The sequence below is a fragment of the Aquarana catesbeiana genome, linkage group LG13 (assembly GCF_042186555.1).
Source record: "Aquarana catesbeiana isolate 2022-GZ linkage group LG13, ASM4218655v1, whole genome shotgun sequence".
Classification (NCBI taxonomy): Eukaryota; Metazoa; Chordata; class Amphibia; order Anura; family Ranidae; genus Aquarana; species Aquarana catesbeiana.
The window spans coordinates 45465089-45485028 of record NC_133336.1 but is presented as its reverse complement, the minus strand read 5'-3'; the positions used below and the strand labels follow the sequence as shown (position 1 = coordinate 45485028).

At 43.7% G+C, this 19940-nt stretch overlaps 1 protein-coding gene across 2 annotated transcripts in view; it reads right to left on the bottom strand.

Moving 5' to 3' along the window:
* Positions 1-19940, bottom strand: part of DMAC2L (distal membrane arm assembly component 2 like) — a 35749-nt gene that overhangs the window by 3435 nt on the left and 12374 nt on the right. For both annotated transcript variants that reach the window (XM_073608636.1, XM_073608637.1), the window contains exons 2-4: positions 17232-17348; positions 7349-7557; positions 4331-4502 (exon numbers count right to left, since the gene is read on the bottom strand). In XM_073608636.1, coding sequence (XP_073464737.1) covers positions 4331-4502; positions 7349-7557; positions 17232-17338 — 488 coding nt within the window. In that variant the 5' untranslated portion in view covers positions 17339-17348. The remainder of the gene's footprint in view (positions 1-4330; positions 4503-7348; positions 7558-17231; positions 17349-19940) is intronic.

Below are 19940 nucleotides of genomic sequence, written 5' to 3'. Positions count from 1 at the left end.
AGGGGACAGGACAACTTCACTTCAAAGGGATGATGGATGGGGCCATGTACCGGCTATCTTGTTTGAGAACCTCCTTCCCTCAGCCAGGGCATTGAAAATGGGTGGTGGATGGGTATTCCAGCATGACAATGACCCAAAACACACAGCCAAGGCAACAAAGGAGTGGCTCAAGAAGAAGCATATTAAAAAGGTCCTGGACTGGTCTAGCCAGTCTATAGACCTCAATCCTATAAAAAATATGTGGCGGGAGCTGAAGGTTTGAGTTACCAAACGTCAGCCTTGAAACCCTAAGCCTCGGTTCACACTGGGACGACTTGTCAGGCGACCTAGGTCGCCTGACAAGTAGCGTCCCGTGCAGTACAATGGAACTGTTCTAATCGGAGCGACGCAAGTCACTCCGACTTAGAAAAAGGTTCCTGTACGACTTTGGGGGCGACTTGCATAGACTTCTATACAGAAGTCGTTTTGCAAGTCGCCCCGGCAGTCGTGTGCAGGTCGCCTCGGTGAGGCGACCTGCAAGTCGTGCCGCCTCTGGTGTGAACCGAGGCTAAGGACTTGGAGAGGATCTGCAAAGAGGAGTGGGACGAATTCCTTTTCTGAGTTGTGTGCAGACTAGGGCTGGAGAAAAAAATTGATTTGAATCTTGAATCGAGTTGAGAGGTCAAATCAATTAAAATTTTCAGCAAATCGATTTTTTTTTTTTTCACCAGGACCGGCACTGACACCACGCCGGTCCTGAGGAGCTGTGGGCAGGAGTTTTTAGGCGAGTCTGCGGCTTCAGCCTAGTCCGTGAGGCCGGACGCCGTGGACTAGGCCGAAGCCGCGGCCTCGCCTAAAAACTTCTGCTTGCAGCTCCTCAGGACCGGTGCGGTGTCCATCAAAAAAAAAAAAATATATATATATATATATATATATATATATATATATATATATATATATATATATATATATATATATATATATATATATATATATATATAGCAGATTTTTTTTGGGGAGAAAATCGCCCAGCTCTAGTGCAGACATGATGGCCAACCACGAGAAACGTCTGACCTCTGTGATTGCCACCAAGGGTTTTGCAACCAAGTACCAAGTTATGTTTTGCGAAGGGGTCAAATACTTATTTCACTCATTAAAATGCAAATCAATTTATAACTTTTTGAAATGCGTTTTTCTGTCTCTCGCTATTAAAATAAACCTAACATTAAAATTATAGACTGATCATTTCTTTGTCAGTGGGCAAACGTACAAAATCAGCAGGAGATCAAATACTTATTTCCCTGCAGTTCAGCCTGCAGATTAAATGTAAAAAAATATATATATATATATATATATATATATATATATATATATATATATATATATATATATATATATACACATACACATACACATACACACATATATATATTTATATACATACACACTGCTCAACCCTCAAAGGCTAAATGTGACTATTTAGGCGCTGCCTAGTCCAATGTGTAAACATCATACAATATATATACACACACCCAAAACCATGAAAATTGACAATATACAAAAATATCAGTTCATAGTCACGTGTTATCTTCAATCATTCATGCATTAGCAAAAGCGTTGTAGTCTATTAATGATGCTGTGCTCTATTGCATTAGATACAGTGCCATGCTCTACTTCTTTAATTAAGGTGTAGATTTTCAATATTGAAGAAGGCATGAATTGGGATAAAATCTTAGGAACAAAGAACACAGAGGAGAGATGGGTTTGTTTTAAGAGCATATTAAAGGGCATTAGTCAATGCATCCCATAGGGTAATACATTTAAAAGAGCGAACAAAAGTCGTGGATGGCTTAACTCCAATGTAAAAATGCATATAAAGGTAAAAAGGAGAATGCCTTAAAAAAAAATACAAGGTTGAGGGATCATCATCAGTATTCAGACTTTATAAAGAATGCAACAAGAAATGTAAGGGTGCAATTAGGGCGGAAAAGAGACATTCTTTAAGTATGTAAACAGTAAAAAAGGGAGGACAGACCATATTGGCCCTATAAAGAATGAGGAAGGACATCTGGTTACAAAGGATGGCGAGATGGCGAAGGTATTGAATTTATTCTCCTCAGTCTTCACAAGGGAATCGGGGGGCTTCAGTAACCAAAACGGCAGTGTTTATCCTCATGACACAACACAGGAAGCACCTCCATGGTTAACAGAGGACAGAATTAAAATTAGACTTGGGAAACATTAATAAATCACCAGATGGCTTGCATCTGAGGGTACTTAGGGAACTCAGTCAAGTAATTGCCAGACCATTGTTCCTAATTTTTACTGACAGTCTACTGACTGCAATGGTACCAGGTGATTGGAGAAAAGCCAATGTAGCACCAATATTTAAAAAGGGCCCAAAATACATCCCTGGGAATTACAGACCAGTTAGCCTAACATCAATAGTATGTAAACTCTTGGAGGGGATGATAAGGGACTATATACAAGATTTTAGTAACAAGAACGGCATTATTAGCAATAATCAGCATGGATTCATGAAGAATCGTTCTTGCCAAACCAATCTATTAACCTTCTATGAGGCGGTAAGTTGCCATCTAGATAAAGGAAGGCCCGTAGATGTGGTGTATCTGAATTTTTCAAAAACATTTGACACAGTTCCCCATAAACGTTTACTGTACAAAATAAGGTCCATTGGCATGGACCATAGGGTGAGTACATGGATTGAAAACTGGCTACAAGGGCAAGTTCAGAGAGTGGTGATAAATGGGAAATACTCAGAATGGTCAGGGGTGGATAGTGGGGTTCCCCAGGGTTCTGTGCTGGGACCAATCCTAATTATTTTGTTCATAAACAACCTGGAGGATGGCGTAAACAGTTCAATCTCTGTATTTGCGGATGATATTAAGCTAAGCAGGGCAATAACTTCTCCGCAGGATGTGGAAACCTTGCAAAAAGATCTGAACCAATTAATGGGGTGGGCAACTACATGGCAAATGAGGTTCAATGTAGAAAAATGTAAATCCTATGTAAACATATCCCTGTGATTTAAAGTGACAGAATACAGGAAACAATCACCGAGGAGAACCACAAGCTCCAGCATAACCAGGATATTTATCCAAAGCATATGACTCTTATACACATATAAGAGTCCACAGTGGTCGGTGAGTGAGATCACTGGAGGAGAGCACAATACTGAAAACCTGAACCGTAATTAAAGAAATAGAGCATGGTACTGTATCTAATGCAATAGAGCACGGCATCATTAACTACTTAAGGACCAGGCCTATTTTTCAAACTTGTTGCTTACAAGTTAAAATCTGTTTTTAAAATTACTTAGAACCCCCAAACATTATATTATACACACACACACATTTTTTTTTTCAAACGCTAGAGAATAAAATGGCGGTCATTGCAATACTTTATTTCATACCGTATTTGCGCAGCGGTCTTACAAATGCAATTTGTTTGGTAAAAATACACTTTTTTGAATTAAAAAATTAGAAAACAGTAAAGTTAGCCCAATGTTTTTCTATATTGTGAAAGATAATGTTACGCTAAGTAAATTTATACCCAACACGTCACGCTTCAAAATTGCGCCCACTCGTGGAATGTTGACAAACTTTGGTACTTAAAAATCTCCATAGGCGAGTTTTAAAAATTTCTACAGGTTACCAGTTTTAAGTTAAAGAGGAGGTCTAGTGCTAGAATTATTGCTCTCACTAACGATCGTGGCAATACCTCACATGTTTGGTTTGAACACCGTTTACATATGTGGGCGTGACGATCTGAACGCGAGCATGGAGGGATGGGGCACTTTAAAAAGTAAAATAAATACAATTTTTTTTTTTTTTTTTAGCTTTTAGTTTTACACTTGTCTTTAAAAAATAAAATAAATAATATTATAAATATATATTTTTATCACTTTTATTCCTATTACAAAGAATGTAAACATCCCTTGTAATAGAAATAAGCAGGAGAAGATTGGGCACCTTTTCCGCCTCCGAGAAAAGTGATCTTGTGGTGAATCCTTGAAAACGTCTGCTGCTAAGAGCAGCTCCCACTCCGAATGTCCGGCGTGACAGCGGCGGGGCCCGCCACATCCTCCAGGGGTCCTACTCTCTCCAAGCTTACGGCAGCAGTGGGACCAGCAGCAGGTTCCTAGCGTGCTCCCTTCCCGTCTGGCAGGAAACACAAAAAACTGAAGGAGGAGGAGACCTGGAGGACCGCCTTTAAAGTTTTGGGTGAATGTGTTTCCTGTCCCGGAGGGGGGAGCCCTATGTCTCAGAGGCTGTCTTGGAAGACGAAAGAAGAAAAATCAAATATGCAGAATAGGCTTCCATTGACCCACCTCAAGGAGTGCAGAGATATGACACCTTTATCAGTCACATTCCCACAGCTGATGACTTCCATTCTTCTGAGACTCTCTTGAAGGTTGACTGTCTGGCTTATTCTCTCCAGACAGGTGTCCTCAATATATATACATTGACACAGTTTCAGTTCCTCCAGGTGCTCCAATCCATCTTAAAACAAATATTATAAATGTAATTATAACCCATTATAGGGCATCTCTAGTAAACAGGTAAATAAAGAAAGATATCACCGCTCTAGGAAGGCCAATTAGAAACGGACATCTCCTCCATGTTGGAAGCAACAGGTGCCGGCAATGCTTGTACAATGAAGTAGTGAGAAAAAGTCCTGGACAGCCGCAATCAAAATAATATATTGCCTTTATTGAATAACGATCATCAAAGATACATGCCACAGCAGAAAAATGCAGGAAATCTGACGCGTTTCACACTGTAGTCAGTGCTTAATCAATGATCAATCAATCTTGGATCAATGATTAAGCACTGACTACAGTGTGAAACGCGTCAGTATTCCTGCATTTTTCTGCTGTGGCATGTATCTTTGATGATCGTTATTCAATAAAGGCAATATATTATTTTGAGTGCGGCTGTCCAGGACTTTTTCTCACTACTTCAAGGTAAATAAAGATACAGTATATGGTGTATATATGAACTGTGTCAATTTCCCACCTCCTGCCCACTGTTTGGAATTCAAATGAACATCAACACAATGATAACATCCACCCTGAATAACAAGCCCAAAAAACAGGTTTCAGGTTTTGAAGGTTTTCAGAAGAAACGTTAAAGCATATCTAAACCCAAAAACAAATTTTATATATTGACCAGGTTATATACTAGGCCTTAAATATGGTGGTTGCATTTGTTTTCTTTTTTTTCAGACTTTGTCTTCACCTGGTGATCCTGCCAGTAACACATTTCCTGTCCTAGAGTGACAACACTAACTGCACTGTAGCTATGGAGGAGCAGTGCCTTCACCCTAGACTACTCTCCTGATTTGGACAACAAATTGCTCCAACTCTCCTCATCTCAATAGGGAGACGAGGTTTTGTAGTTTTCAGAAGATAACTGGGAAGGAAGTTATAAGGACACAGGAAATCATAGTGCATTTCTGTACTTAACCTAAAAAAAAGGAACTTATGTAGCCACCCCGCACTATACACTCATTGGCCAGTAAATCTCCCCTTGTAAAAAAATGACAGACAGGTGTACAGCTTTGACTAGCTGAACTACACTATATTACCAAAAGTGTTGGGACGCCTGCCTTTACACGCACATGAACTTTAATGGCATCCCAGTCTTAGTCTGTAGGGTTCAATATTGAGTTGACCCACCCTTTAGAGCTTCAACTCTTCCTGGAAGACTGTCCACAAGGTTTAGGAGTGTGTCTATTGGAATGTTTGACCATTATTCCAAAAGTGCATTTGTGAGATCAGGCACTGATGTGGACGAGAAGGCCTGGCTTGCAGTCTCCACTCCAATTCATCCCAAAGGTGTTCTATCGTGTTGAGGTCAGGACTCTGTGCAGGCCAGTCAAGTTCCTCCACCCCAAACTCCCTCATCCATGCCTTTATGGACCTTGCTTTGTGCATAAGGACATGGATGAGCGAGTTTGGGGGTGGAGGAACTTGACTGGCCTGCACAGAGTCCTGACCTCAACCCAATAAAACACCTTTGGGATGTATTGGAGCGGAGACTGCGAGCCAGGCCTTCTCGTCCACATCAGTGCCTGACCTCACAAATGCTCTTCTGGAAGAATGGTCAAACATTCCCATAGACACACTCCTAAACCTTGTGGACAGCCTTCCCAGAAGAGTTGAAGCTGTTATAGCTTCAAAGGGTGGGCCAACTCAATATTGAACCCTACAGACTAAGACTGGGATGCCATTAAAGTTCATGTGCATGTAAAGGCAGGCGCCCCAATACTTTTGGTAATTTAGAGCATCTCCCAGATTACCGGGTTGCAGTTGGGCCCCGTGAATATCCATCGAGCACCAGTCTGCGGCCTAGTCTGCCTTGTGTGTAATCCAGTGCTGGTCACGCGGACTCATACACCCCAGATAATACCATATAATAATTTAGACTCAGTGGAGAACTGGCTGCTTTTGTCTTATGCCCCGTACACACGATCGGACTTTCCGACAACAAAACCGTGGAATTTTGTTCGAAGGGCGTTGGCTCCAACTTGTCTTGCATACACACGGCACACAAATGTTGGCCAACAATTACGAACGTAGTGACGTACAAGATGTACGGAGATCCGATAAAAAGGAAGTTCAATAGTCATGTGACATCTCCATTACGAACGCTAGTTTTACAAGACCGAGCGCTTCCGGCTTGTACTTAATTCTGAGCATGGGTGGACTTTTGTGCGATGGACTTGTGTACACACGATCGCACTTTCCGACAACAAAAATTTGTTGGCAGAAAATTTGAGAACCTGCTAGCTAACATTTGTTTGCGGAAATTCCGCCAACAAATGTTCGATGGAGCATCCACACGGTCGGACTTTCCGCCAACAAGCTCACATTCAGCATTTGTTGTCGGAAAATCCGATCGTGTGTACGGGGCATTAGAAGGCATATAGTATTCAATGGCAACCCCATCTCTACAATACTGGGAAATCATGGGAAGGAATACAGTAGTAGCAATAATAATTCAAAGGCTTTATTCCTCTGCAGGGTAGTCATGGCTGTCACCTTTTAAGACGCACTGACAGCTGAAGAAATGAATTCTGCAATGATACATGCAATCTTGGGTTAGGTATTTGCAGCGTTAAAAGGGAGTCAGTGTCTGCTATCAAGCCCTACGCTGTGCAGACTGCAGGGGATTGGCTGTCAGGTTCTTCAAACTGGTTTTGGCGTTTTGTAGCAAAATAAAATTTGCCATACATTACACACTCTTGGTCAATGGCTGCAAATAGGCTGCAGGAGATCAGCAGCACTTGGGTCTACAGATTCTTTGGAAAACAGTCCGTCTTTATAATAAATGGAGGTTCTCACCCAAGTAGTCAAATCCTCTGTGCATAATGCAGGACTCTGTTGCATCAATGGCCTGGATCTTGTATTTCCCCAGAGGTCCAGTGGGAAGGCCATTATAATCGTATTGCCATTTCTCAAATCCTTCATACCGAACTTTGGCTCCGCAGCGTAATAACCACTCTGAGGCCGCCCGGTCTGGTCCCACGTCCTTTATACGTTCATAGTCAACTCTGTGCAAGATAAAAAACAAATAGAATGTAATTAGCAGACCCAGCATCACATGGTGACAGTTCAGCGATGAAGTGATTCTAATGCCGACCTGTGCTTTGCCGATATAGGAGAAAGCAAAAAGGATCATTACACACGCGCAACCAGGGGGAGATAAACCAGGCAGGTGAGCCACAATTTTACCCCCCACCCGAGCACAGACATGCAGTTGGATCAGGACTGTAGCAGGAGACAAAATGATTGACCGCGCTCCAAGGATAATGAAAATCGCTTTATTGGTATAGAAACATCCAACATGAAAAACCATCGAAAATACAGCATCATGACAGCACAGGTTAACCAAGCTCCCCCCTCTGCTGTCATGATGCTGTCACCTCGATGGTTTTTCATGTTGGATGTTTTTATACCAATAAAGCGATTTTCTTTATCCTTTGAGTGCGGTCAATCGTTTTGCCTCCTGCATCAGATACCCAGATCACGGACTGGACCTGCACCTGATCATTAAGAAAGGTATTACCATCACCTGGAGCCGTGTTACCGGTTTGTTGGATCAGGACTGTACAGATGTCGTAGCCACAAATTAAACAGCATGTGCTATTTGGCAGGCGTTACCTCCACTGAACTCAACCCTTACAAGTCTATGGGGCCACTACGTGCATCCATGTGCAATGCACGAGATTGTGGTGCACAGAGTCAAAGTGGTTCTAAAGCCTTACATTTTTGCACCTTAATGCATTTGCGTTAAGGTGAAAAACCTTCTGTGCTGCAGCTCCCCCCCCTCCTTTTACTTACCTGAACCTGATCCGATCCAGCGATGTGCACAAGAGCAGCACCTCTCACTGCTGTCTCCCTCCTCATTGGGCAGATTGATAGCAGCGGGATTATTGTCTCCCTCTGCTGTCAATGCAATGCTGTGACACAGGAGTGGGGGGCAGCACATCCATAGACGCAGACAAGAAAGTGGCTTCTTGTGGGGCCTGGAGCACCGGCGGGGAATCACAGAAGAAATTATTTGGGGCTGCTCTGTGCAAAAGCATTGCACAGAGCAGTTAAGTATAGACAAGTTTGTTATTTTAATAATAATACTAATAATAATAATAATCAAAAATAATGAAGGTTTAAAAACACTTCAAATCGACCCTACACCCGCCTACACGCAGGCGACATATCGCTTCCTCACCACCTGTCTAATGCCTCTGAAAAGTGATCCACCATGGGATGCTTTTCAGAGGAGTGGCAAGGGCTGCTGCACATGTAAATGAGACCTAAGGGTCCTTGCTGAAAAACCTTACCTCAATACAGTTTTTTTTTAAGTGGATCTGATCACGGGAACACGTGTATGGTTTTCTGAGTCAATACACACAGCATGTAAAGATCAGTAAAATGGAATTGTGTTCAGATCCACAAACCAAAAGAAGAAAAATTTGCATCTCTGGTCAGTAATTTACCCCTGCCTTTACACACATATGAACTTTAATGGAATTAGAGTGGAGACTGTTTATTATTACTGTTTATTTATTTTATGAATTTTCTGGCTGTACACATACAGTATATGCAGCCTCTGGGCCAGTGGGCTTTAACACTAAGCGGCCTTCTCGTCCACATCAGTGCCTGACCTCACAAATGCTCTTCTGGAAGAATGGTCAAACATTCCCATAGACACACTCCTAAACCTTGTGGACAGCCTTCCCAGAAGAGTTGAAGCTGTTATAGCTGCAATTGGTTGGGCCAACTCAATATTGGACTCTACGGACTAAGACTGGGATGCCATTAAAGTTCGGACTACGGCCTGATTCACACCTATGCATTCTTTGTGCTTTTTGCATTTGGTTACTTTTGGTAATATAGTGTAGGTGGAAGAGGTGGCCACCTTGGAAGATTCAGCAACAGATGGTACAAAAATACAGAGATAAATGGCCAGCTATGGTGCTAAAGTAGACCACAGCTAGGGTTGCCACCTTATCTCTTTAAACCCAAACACATATTAATTACACAGGTTCTGTGGCTAATTAAGGTGGTAATTAAACTCACTTGGTGCCTGATCTGCATTAAATTAGCCTCAGAACTTGTGTAATTCATATGTGTTTGGGTTTAAAGGGATGAGGTGGCAACCCTAACCACAGCTCATGGGTAAGGTGCACTATGGTCTTTTCACCTTGGATGCCAAGGCCTGATTCACACCTATGCAGGTGGCAGTTTGCATTTTGCAATACATGCTTTTCATCCATTGAATTCTATGGAACCAAAAACCAGAAAAGTCCCTGGCCCTTTCCATAAAATGCCCAGATGTGAACTACATCCATAGGAAGCCATGTTAAAACGGACTGTAGTGTGTTTCTGCAAAACTGAAAACGCGCTAAAAAAAAATGCATAGGTGTGAACCAGGCCTGAAGCATCTGGTGCTGGTTTGTAGGCACAGTTTGGGTCATTTTCAGGGGTTGGGGAAGACCACCAGTTTGTAAGCAAATGACTGGCAGTGGTTTAGGAAATAGAAGCTCAATATGGCTACCAATCGGCCGCCATTCCCATCCCTTGAAAGAACGATCAGTGTCTTCAGCAACGGAAGGGTTAAGGCTGCGGGGAACACACCCAGCAATATCCGATTTTGAGTCTTCTATATTCCTAATTACCAAGTGTGCTGTCAGCTGTAACTGTGTTTATCTGCTGTTGCTCTGTATCCCGGATTAAGTTTAGTGATTATAGACAAAGTCTGAATAAGACTCAGATTTGATTACCTCAGCACTCCAGATAACAGGCGCAGAGTATCTTATTGCTCTGAGGAAACAGGGGCAGCTTACAGGTGCTTCCAGAGCTGACTGACTCCAGATAAAAGATAACAAGACTGACCTATACATGAGCCGCCGACACAATAATCCATTGTATCTGCTGTGTGTCTGTCGTATTGTGCCGCTGACGGATTGGATGAAATGGCGCATGCCTTATCGCGGAGCACATCCAGGTCTGCCGTCTTCCCTCTGGCTCAACATTCATAAGGACTTGCATAACAGCTTTAATAAAAAAAAAATCCACTACAAAAAGTGTATTGATACTTTCTGGTTTACACTTCGTTTTTGTACCGCTTTTACTTCTTTTGTTCTATTCAAAAATAACCAATAAAATTTCAGTAAAAGAAAAATAAATCCACAAAAATAAAATGGGATCCTTCATTTTGTTTTGCCTAAAAAAAAAAAAAAACATAGGTGAACCTAGAATTCAATGTGTAATAACTAAGACCCCTTTCACACTGGAGGTGCTTTAGCACTAAAATTAGCGCCTGTAAAGCGCCTGAAAAAAGCCTCAGCTGCTTCTTTGTAGCGATGTAGGACCGCTCCTATAGCACCCCTGCCCATTGAAAACAATGGGCAGCAGCGTTTTGCAGGCAGTTTTCACACTTTTTCGGCTGCTAGCAGGGGTTAAAACCGCCCCGCTAGCGGCCGAATAGCACCGCTAAAACGATGGTAAAGCGGCGTTAAAAATAGCGGTGCTTTACCGCCGACGCCCAGGCGCTGTCAGTGTGAAAGGGCTCTAAAGCAGAACTTCTTAAAAGTGAGTTTTGCTCATCCTCCTCCTCTTCTCTACTGTGACCATATTGGAAGGCTTTTGTTTTTTCCTGAGAATGTGTACCTCTTCCTGACGACTGCGGGATCAGTGGGAAAGCACAGCACGATCTTGTGCATGCACAATGGGGAGCTGACTGTGAAATAGCAGGAAGTCACAGCTGGTTTCCACATCAAAGAGGGCGGGACAGGGGATCTGAAGCCCAGCGAAAGAACCGGAAACAGTGCTGACTTCTGGGCTGGTGGACTTGTAGATGATGACTTTAATTTAAAAAAAAAAAAGAGAGACCAAAGTTCCTTTTGTTTCACACAGGCTTCAGATTGTAGAAGAGCAGTGTGAACAGCTTTGATAAAGCATTTGCAGAGCTTTCAGCAAGCTTTTTTTAAGCTTTTAAAAGTAGCATTCAGCTCCAGTTTGTAAATACTGAACACAGATCCTAGTGGGAGTGCAGATTGCCACTTTAAACAAGCTGCTAGCAGGCTTCAGCACTGCTTGTCAAAAGCCTGCCTGCTAGCAGCTTGTTTAACCACTTGCTTACTGGGCACTTAGGCCTGATTCACACCTATGCAGGTTGCAGTTTGCATATTGCAGGTGCATTTTGCATTTTACAATACACACTTTTCATCCATTGAAGTCTATGGAACCAAAAAACCAGAAAAAAGTCTCTAACCCCTTTCCATAAAATGCACAGATGTGAACTACATCCATAGGAAACTATTTTAACCGCTTGCCATCCGCTGGCTGCCATATGATGGCCAGGCGGCGCGGCTCTCATTCTGGGAGGGCGTCATATGATGCCCTCGCCTTCCCGGTCCACCAGTGGGCGCGCCCGCCGTGTCACTGGGGACCACGATGTCCACCGGGCACCCGCGATTGCCCGGTAACAGAGCAGGACCGTGGATCTGTGTGTGGGAGAGGAGACCGATGGTGTGTTCTCAGTACAGAGGAACACCGATTGGTCTCTTCCCCTTGTGAGTCCCCTCCCCCTACAGTTTGAAACACTCCCTAGGAAACATAATTAACCCCTCGATTACCCCCTAGTGTTAACCCCTTCCCTGCCAGTCACATTTATACAGTAATCAATGCTTTTTTTTTTTTTGGCACGGATCGCTGTATAAACGTGAATGGTCCCAAAAATGTGTCAAAAGTGTATGATATGTCCGCCGCAATATCGCAGTCACGATAAAAATCGCAGATCGCCGACATTACTAGTAAAAAAGATTTAAAAAAATGCCATAAATCTATCCCCTATTTTGTAGACGCTATAACTTTTGTGCAAACCAATCAATATACGCTTTTTGCGAATTTTTTTTTACCAAAAATATGTAGAAGAAAACATTGGCCTAAACTGAGAAAAAAAAATTTGTTTAAAAAAAAAAAAAAAAAATTGGATATTATAGCAAAAAGTAAAAAATATAGTTTTTTTGTTTTTCAAAATTGTCACTATTTTTTGTTTATAGCGCAAAAAATAAAAACCGCAGAGGTGATCAAATACCACCAAAAGAAAGCTCTATTTGTGGGGAAAAAATTGATAACAAATTCATTTGGGTACAGTGTTGCATGACCGCGCAATTGTCATTCAAAGTGCGACAGCGCTTGGGCAGGAAGGGGGTGAAAGTGCCCGGTATCGAGGTGGTTAAATGGACTGTAGTGCGTTTCTGCAAAACTGAAAACACACTAAAAAAATGCATAGGTGTGAACCAGGCCTTATACTCCCTTCCTGCCCGGGTACTTTGAATGACAATTGAGCGGTCATGCAACACTGTACTCATATGAAATTTTTATCTTTTTTTTTTTAGACAGAAAGAGCTTTCTTTTTATTAGTTTTTATTATTTATATTTTGTTTATTTTTCCAATAGATTTTTATTGAAAGGGTTTTAAGCATACAGGAGGGAGAGGAAAAAAAGGGGGGAGGTAACAAACAACAAGTATGTGCATACAATGCCATGTTCAGTACAGTACAGTACATTCTTATCAGGCATAAGATAGATCAATACCATGGAATTGCAAGGGTTACAATCAAAGAGGGTGTAGATTAAGCATAGTGTATGACAAGTGTAAAAATAGTAAGGTGTGATGCCATCATGTAATTTCAAGGTGCACATCCAGTTTTACTTGAGAACCACATGAGCCAGTCTGCTGCCAGAGGCCAGCATACATTCATATGTACCATGGATATGAACAAGAGAGATCACCTCGAATCTGGCGGGGAGGTCACTAGAGTTCCAGTGGCGAGATATGACCAATCTTGCTCCCAGTATGAGCAAGGGTCGAATTGGCGAAAGAACCTCATCAATTCCAATATTCAGCAGGGCTAATTCGGGAGATGCGGAGAATCGCACATTAGTGATCTCTGCAATTAAATGGAAAAAATGATTTCCAGAATTCGGCCAGCTTAGTACAAGTCCAGAAGATGTGATAAATATTGCCCACGGAGCCACATCTTCGCCAACAAAGGGGTGAGGTAGATGGGTCCATCTTATGCATAATGCAGGGCGTGATATACCATCTCAATGTGATTTTATAAGACAAGTCCCAGAGGTTAGTGGACTTTGTTGCTTTGAAGGTAGCTCCCAGAGCAGATAGCCATCGGGAGTCTGTGAAGGAGGAGGTAAGGTCTTTTTCCCAATGTGTAAGTGGTGTTAAGTTTAGAGAATGAATTTTTCTCTTGCAACAGATTGTAACTTTTGGTGGTATTTAATCGCCTCTGGGTTTTTTTGTTTTTTTTTTTAACAAAAAAATAAGACAAAAATTTTTTAAAAATAAACTTTTTTTTTAGTTTGTTATAAAATTTTGCAAATAAGCAATTTTTCTCCATCAGTAATGGGCATGGATAGCCTGCACTGATGGGCACAGATAGGCTGCACAGATGGGCACTGATTATCTGTGTACATGACCCTTGTCAGGATTGCTGGGTACTGGCTCTCCTCATGCTGTGACAGCGCGTAAAGAAAGGAGAGCCAATAATCCACAACTCTGTTTACATTGTGATCAGCTATGATTGGGCACAGCTGATCACATGGTAGAGGGCCGCTGTGTTTGGCCCTTCACCACGATCTGTGATCATGGTAAAGAGCGCGCTGGAACAACAGAGCTGAAAGACGGCTACAGGGCGGTAAGGAAGTGGTTAAAGTGGCAATTAGGATCTGTGCTCAAAATTTACAAACTGGAGCTGAATGTTACTTTAAAAGCTTCCACAGAGCTTGCTGAAAGCTCTGCAAATGCTTTGCCAAAGCTTGCTGTTCACACCTCTCTTATACAAGCTGAAGCCCCTGTGAAACAGGCCTAGTGACCCGTATACACGATCTGAAAATCGTATGACAGATCGTCCGTTTTCTTTTGCATGCTAGTCTCATTTTGAAAATAAAAAAGGGTTTACTAAAGTGACGAAAGTTCTCGTACGACAGAATAAAAATTCAGAAGCGATGTAACGTGTTATAGTGTATTTCTATACATCATCATCTTTGAATTTTGCTGAGAAGTACGGTTCCTTAAATCTTTTTATTCCATAGAAATGTCTGACGCATCCGCTCCTGACGAGTGGGAATACCCACGAAACGCGTAGAGCCTTATTTGATGTCGCAGCCACATACCCCATACGGATTGTGATTTATTTATCTATTATTAATACACAATGTTCTTTATACCATCTGGTGGATACAGATGTACCATGTGAGTGCATGTGCCGGTGTTAGGCCTGCTGCTATTGGCACGTACATGTCATTCTTATGCATATATGTATTCATGGTTACATATATATTTATTTATTTTACTTTATGCTGTAAAAAAAACCCCAATAAATAGAAAATTCAAAAATTCAAATTTCTTCATAAATTTAGGCCAATATGTATTCTGCTACATATTTTTGGTAAAAAAAAAATCCCAATAAGCGTATATTGATTGGTTTGTGCAAGCGTCATAGCATCTACAAACTATGGGATATTTAAAAAAATTTTTTTTTAATTACTACTCTCGGTGATCAGCAACTTATAGCAGGACTGTGATATTGCAGATGTACAAATCAGAACACCTGACACTTTGTTAGGGACCAGTGACACTAATACAGTAATCAGTGCAAAAAAATATGCACCATCACTGTACTAATGACACTGTCTGAGAAGGGGTTAACATCAGGGGTGATCAAAGGTTTAACTGTGTGCCTGACCAGTGCTTTACTACTGTGGGGGAGGTGCTTTTACTAGTAAAAGACATGGATCTGTGTTTCTGCTTTACAGAAACACAGGATCCATATCTTCTGTACTAAACGGAATGACAATCTGCCTTGTTTACATAGATATCAACAAAGCCTGGGGAATATCCAGGAAAAAATCCAAGCCTACTTACCACCAGCTCGCAGACAACCAATTAACCTGTCTAACAGTATGCGTTAAAAACAGGGGTTTAGTCTGCACGCATTTGCAAACGCATTTGCAAATGCTTGCAAACGCCTGACGAGGCAGACTGTCATTCTGTCAGTGTACTGAACGATCGGCGGGTCCCGGCGGACATCGGGTCTGAGGGACCCACCGATCAGCGCCCAAAACCCGGAAGTGCAGAATCACGTGTATATATACGTGATTCTGTACAGCGTGGCCACCCTGGCAAGTGGTTAAACTAAAATCTTACGATCTGGTATCGTACAGGAAACTTTTCATGCCTGTCCCATCGCATAATAAAATCGGATGAAATGTCATGATCGGCTCTCGAAAGCTGTGTAATAACGATCAGATTATCGTACAATCGCTTTGAAAGCGGTATTTTTTGCACAGTTTTCAGATTGTGTGTGAGGGCCATAGGGCCTGTTCACACCATCTACTTATGGTAATGATGCGGCAACACACATTAAATTCATTGTTGTGATGTGCTACTATACATTCTGAATGGGACCCCAAAGCAGCTGTCGATGGACATAAGTGGCAGCACATCTCATCTTGAGGCAAAGTACTAATGTTCTTTTATGTGCACTGCCACTAAATGGGTGCATTTAAGCAGCAGTCAGAATGAAAGGCACCGCGCCACGCCTTTAATGTGCATTGCCTCTTGTCACCACAAACAGTCGGTTTGAGCGTGTCCTTAACGCAAGCCTACAGAAGCAGAGAGGAAACCTAGAAACAAAAGAAGAGAAGCTCACAGTGTGCAGTGAAACCAGAGTAGGTAATTTCAGTCCAGTAGAAGAGCCTGTAGAACTGTGCAAGGCTAAAGGGAAGGCCGGAGGTCAGATTTAACAAGCTACAACGCATGGAAAAAAACACTCCACTACGTACAGAGCATTAATATTTGTGCATTGGGTTGCACTAAAGGGCAAATGCTTTGCTTCATACAGTATATGGCGCCCTAGTACATCTTCATAATAAAAAGGAAAAGAATACATTGCATTTTAAGGGGTTTTAATGTGCATTACTGCAAGTACTACAATCTACGGACCTGGCAGAGATAATGTTAAGAGGATCTGCATGCCAGAAGGCGGAGGTGGGCTTTCCAGTCAGTGATTGGCTGTCACATGATTGGACGCCTCAGATTGTAAACAATGATTGGGAGCCGTCTGTGACCGCTTAAAATGGTTAGAACCCGCAGACCTGAAATATGAACAAAAAATATGTAATTTCATGAGATAATTTACGAGGGCGTGTTTAGGGGTGGAATTAGGGGTGGAGCAAGCAGGGTAGGGGTTGTGTGGGGCAACTGGTGACGTGTAACGCTTAAGGCCTGGCTAGTAGCTCTGGGATTGAAATAGTGAGCCCTGGTAAAAACGTATCTAATGGCTGCACCACAAAACTCTGCTCCGATCACTAGAAATGGTTCCCCCCCCTAAGTCCGCTGGGAAACCGACGCTTCCAGGACTGTTGATCTCTGTGGTCAAAAAAAAATATCCCACAGCTCTTAATGGTTTCTCCTGCTGACCTCCATGTCACCTCTGCAGGGAGAACACAGAGATTGACAAGCCTGGAAGTCTGTTTCTCAGGGGATTTTGGTGTCCATACAGGAAGTATTAGAGATGGGCGTGTTCGAAGTCCCACATGTCCGATCCTGCCAGGAAGCCGACACTGCATAGCGCTATGAAGAGGCCGTACTCTGTTATGTCCATACAGGAAGAGGATGATAAGTAATAATACATACCTGTTAAAAACTGCATTTAACCAGCCCCAAAACTGTCTGCGCCCAGAGAGTGGTGGAAGACGTTGCTTAGCCAGGAAAGACCGATGCAAAACATGAAAGATTATCATAGTTTGTGATCTAAAAGAGAGAATGTAGCAAATAATCTGTTAACAATCCAATGAACCTAAAACAAAAGCAGACGGGGCTCTGAGTAGCATCTACAAATAGAAGAAGGATACATTGTATTGCAGATATCCATTTGAATGATTGATATGACAATTAACTAGACTTGAGACCTTCTGTCCTGTTTATGCCCAATGGTGTATATACAGCCAAAATGATTTCCTAGTTTTGGATGGAGTAGGGAAGGATAAAAACCTTTGTTGGGTATTTGCTGCTATCCAGGGATCCATTAGAGAGATTTCCTCAAACTTACTGTCCTGCTGACAAACTTTTGCCAGATGGGAAGTGAAAGGAACTCTCCATCAGCAACAATGTTCACCCTCTTGGATGATTAATACATATATTCTAGGTTTTAATTCTGAGTCCACTGGATACTATCAAAGCCCTGATGAAAAGGGGGGGGATTGCTTGGCCCCTGAAGCGTTGGCTGCCTCGTTTTACCCTGTTGTTGTTTGTGGAACTTTGACTCTCGTTTGGCACTCCTGGCTTAAAGCGGAGTTCCACGCAAAAATGGAACTTCCGCTTTTCGGAACCCTCCCCCCCTCCGGTGTCACATTTGGCATCTTTCAGGGGGGTGCAGATACCTGTCTAAGACAGGTATTTGCACCCACTTCCGGCATAGACTCCCATGGGAGTCTACGCCTCTTCCCATCCCCACCACGCTGTCTCCTGGGAACACACAGCTCCCAGGAGAGAGCGGGGACCATTTGGGACGCGCAGCGCGACTCGCGCATGCGCAGTAGGGAACCGGGAAGTGAAGCTGCAACGCTTCAATTCCTGATTCCCTCACCTAGGATGGCGGCGGCAACTGCCGAGAACCGAGCGGGTATTTGGCGTCCCCTGCCGACATCACTGGACCCTGGGACAGGTAAGTGGCCATGTATTAAAAGTCAGCAGCTGCAGTATTTGTAGCTGCTGGCTTTTAATATTTATTTTTTTTGGCGGTGTGGGTGAACCCCCACTTTAAGTCTACATAAAAATAAAAATGCTTCTTTTTGGTAGAGTAAAGGAAGGTTAGAACCTCTGTAGGACATTATCAGCATGACAAGAAGTGAGTGTAAATCTCTCTAACAGAGCCACAGAGAGCAGTAAAAACCCAACAGCACTTCTTATCCTTCCCCAACCTGTCCAAAACTAGAAAAAATGTTTTTTGGCTTGACATACACTTTAAAAAATAATTTGAACTAGTTATAATAAAAAAAAAGTAGCTGTCACTGCAATACTCACACTATTTCCAGCGCTGTCCCCTGCAAACTCTGTCCTGTGGTCCAGCACTGCTGCTTTAAGCTGTAAAATAGGCAGCGTCATTTAACCGTTTTCCTGGGAGCCCAGTCAGACATGGAAACACCCCAGGGGGTGAGTAATCAAGCTGCTGTGGACTCGCAGGAAGGTAGCACAGAAAATGGTGCAATGATCAATAACTTTGCATTAAGTGAGGAAGGATTAGGACCCCTGTCAGGTTTTTTAGGGCTCATTTACACTTGCTTTGACTTTCGCACACATTAAAAGTGCCTACCGCTTCAACATGCTTTTTGATGCTTCTGTGAAGCTTGGCAAACAGGGCCCAGTAGAACCCCAGTTTATTAGTACCCTCATTCAGCAGATCCCCAGCTTATTAGTACCCTGGTACTGCAGGGTACCCCCAGCTCTGCCGATCCCCCCGCCCAGTAGTAGGCCCCAGCTCTGCCGATCCCCCCGCCCAGTAGTAGGCCCCAGCTCTGCCGATCCCCCCGCCCAGTAGTAGGCCCCAGCTCTGCCGATCCCCCCGCCCAGTAGTAGGCCCCAGCTCTGCCGATCCCCCCGCCCAGTAGTAGGCCCCAGCTCTGCCGATCCCCCCGCCCAGTAGTAGGCCCCAGCTCTGCCGATCCCCCCGCCCAGTAGTAGGCCCCAGCTCTGCCGATCCCCCCGCCCAGTAGTAGGCCCCAGCTCTGCCGATCCCCCCGCCCAGTAGTAGGCCCCAGCTCTGCCGATCCCCCCCGCCCAGTAGTAGGCCCCAGCTCTGCCGATCCCCCCGCCCAGTAGTAGGCCCCAGCTCTGCCGATCCCCCCGCCCAGTAGTAGGCCCCAGCTCTGCCGATCCCCCCGCCCAGTAGTAGGCCCCAGCTCTGCCGATCCCCCCCGCCCAGTAGTAGGCCCCAGCTCTGCCGATCCCCCGGCCCAGTAGTAGGCCCCAGCTCTGCCGATCCCCCGGCCCAGTAGTAGGCCCCAGCTCTGCCGATCCCCCGGCCCAGTAGTAGGCCCCAGCTCTGCCGATCCCCCCGCCCAGTAGTAGGCCCCAGCTCTGCCGATCCCCCCGCCCAGTAGTAGGCCCCAGCTCTGCCGATCCCCCCGCCCAGTAGTAGGCCCCAGCTCTGCCGATCCCCCCGCCCAGTAGTAGGCCCCAGCTCTGTCGATCCCCCCGCCCAGTAGTAGGCCCCAGCTACCAAAAACAAAGCTAACTAAATAAAAGCCTCTCAAAAGCTGCAGGTGCTGTAAGCGAGCGTTGTCAGACTTCTTTGGAGGCTTTGGAGACACTTTTAAGCACCAAGAAAGTGACATGGGGTATAAT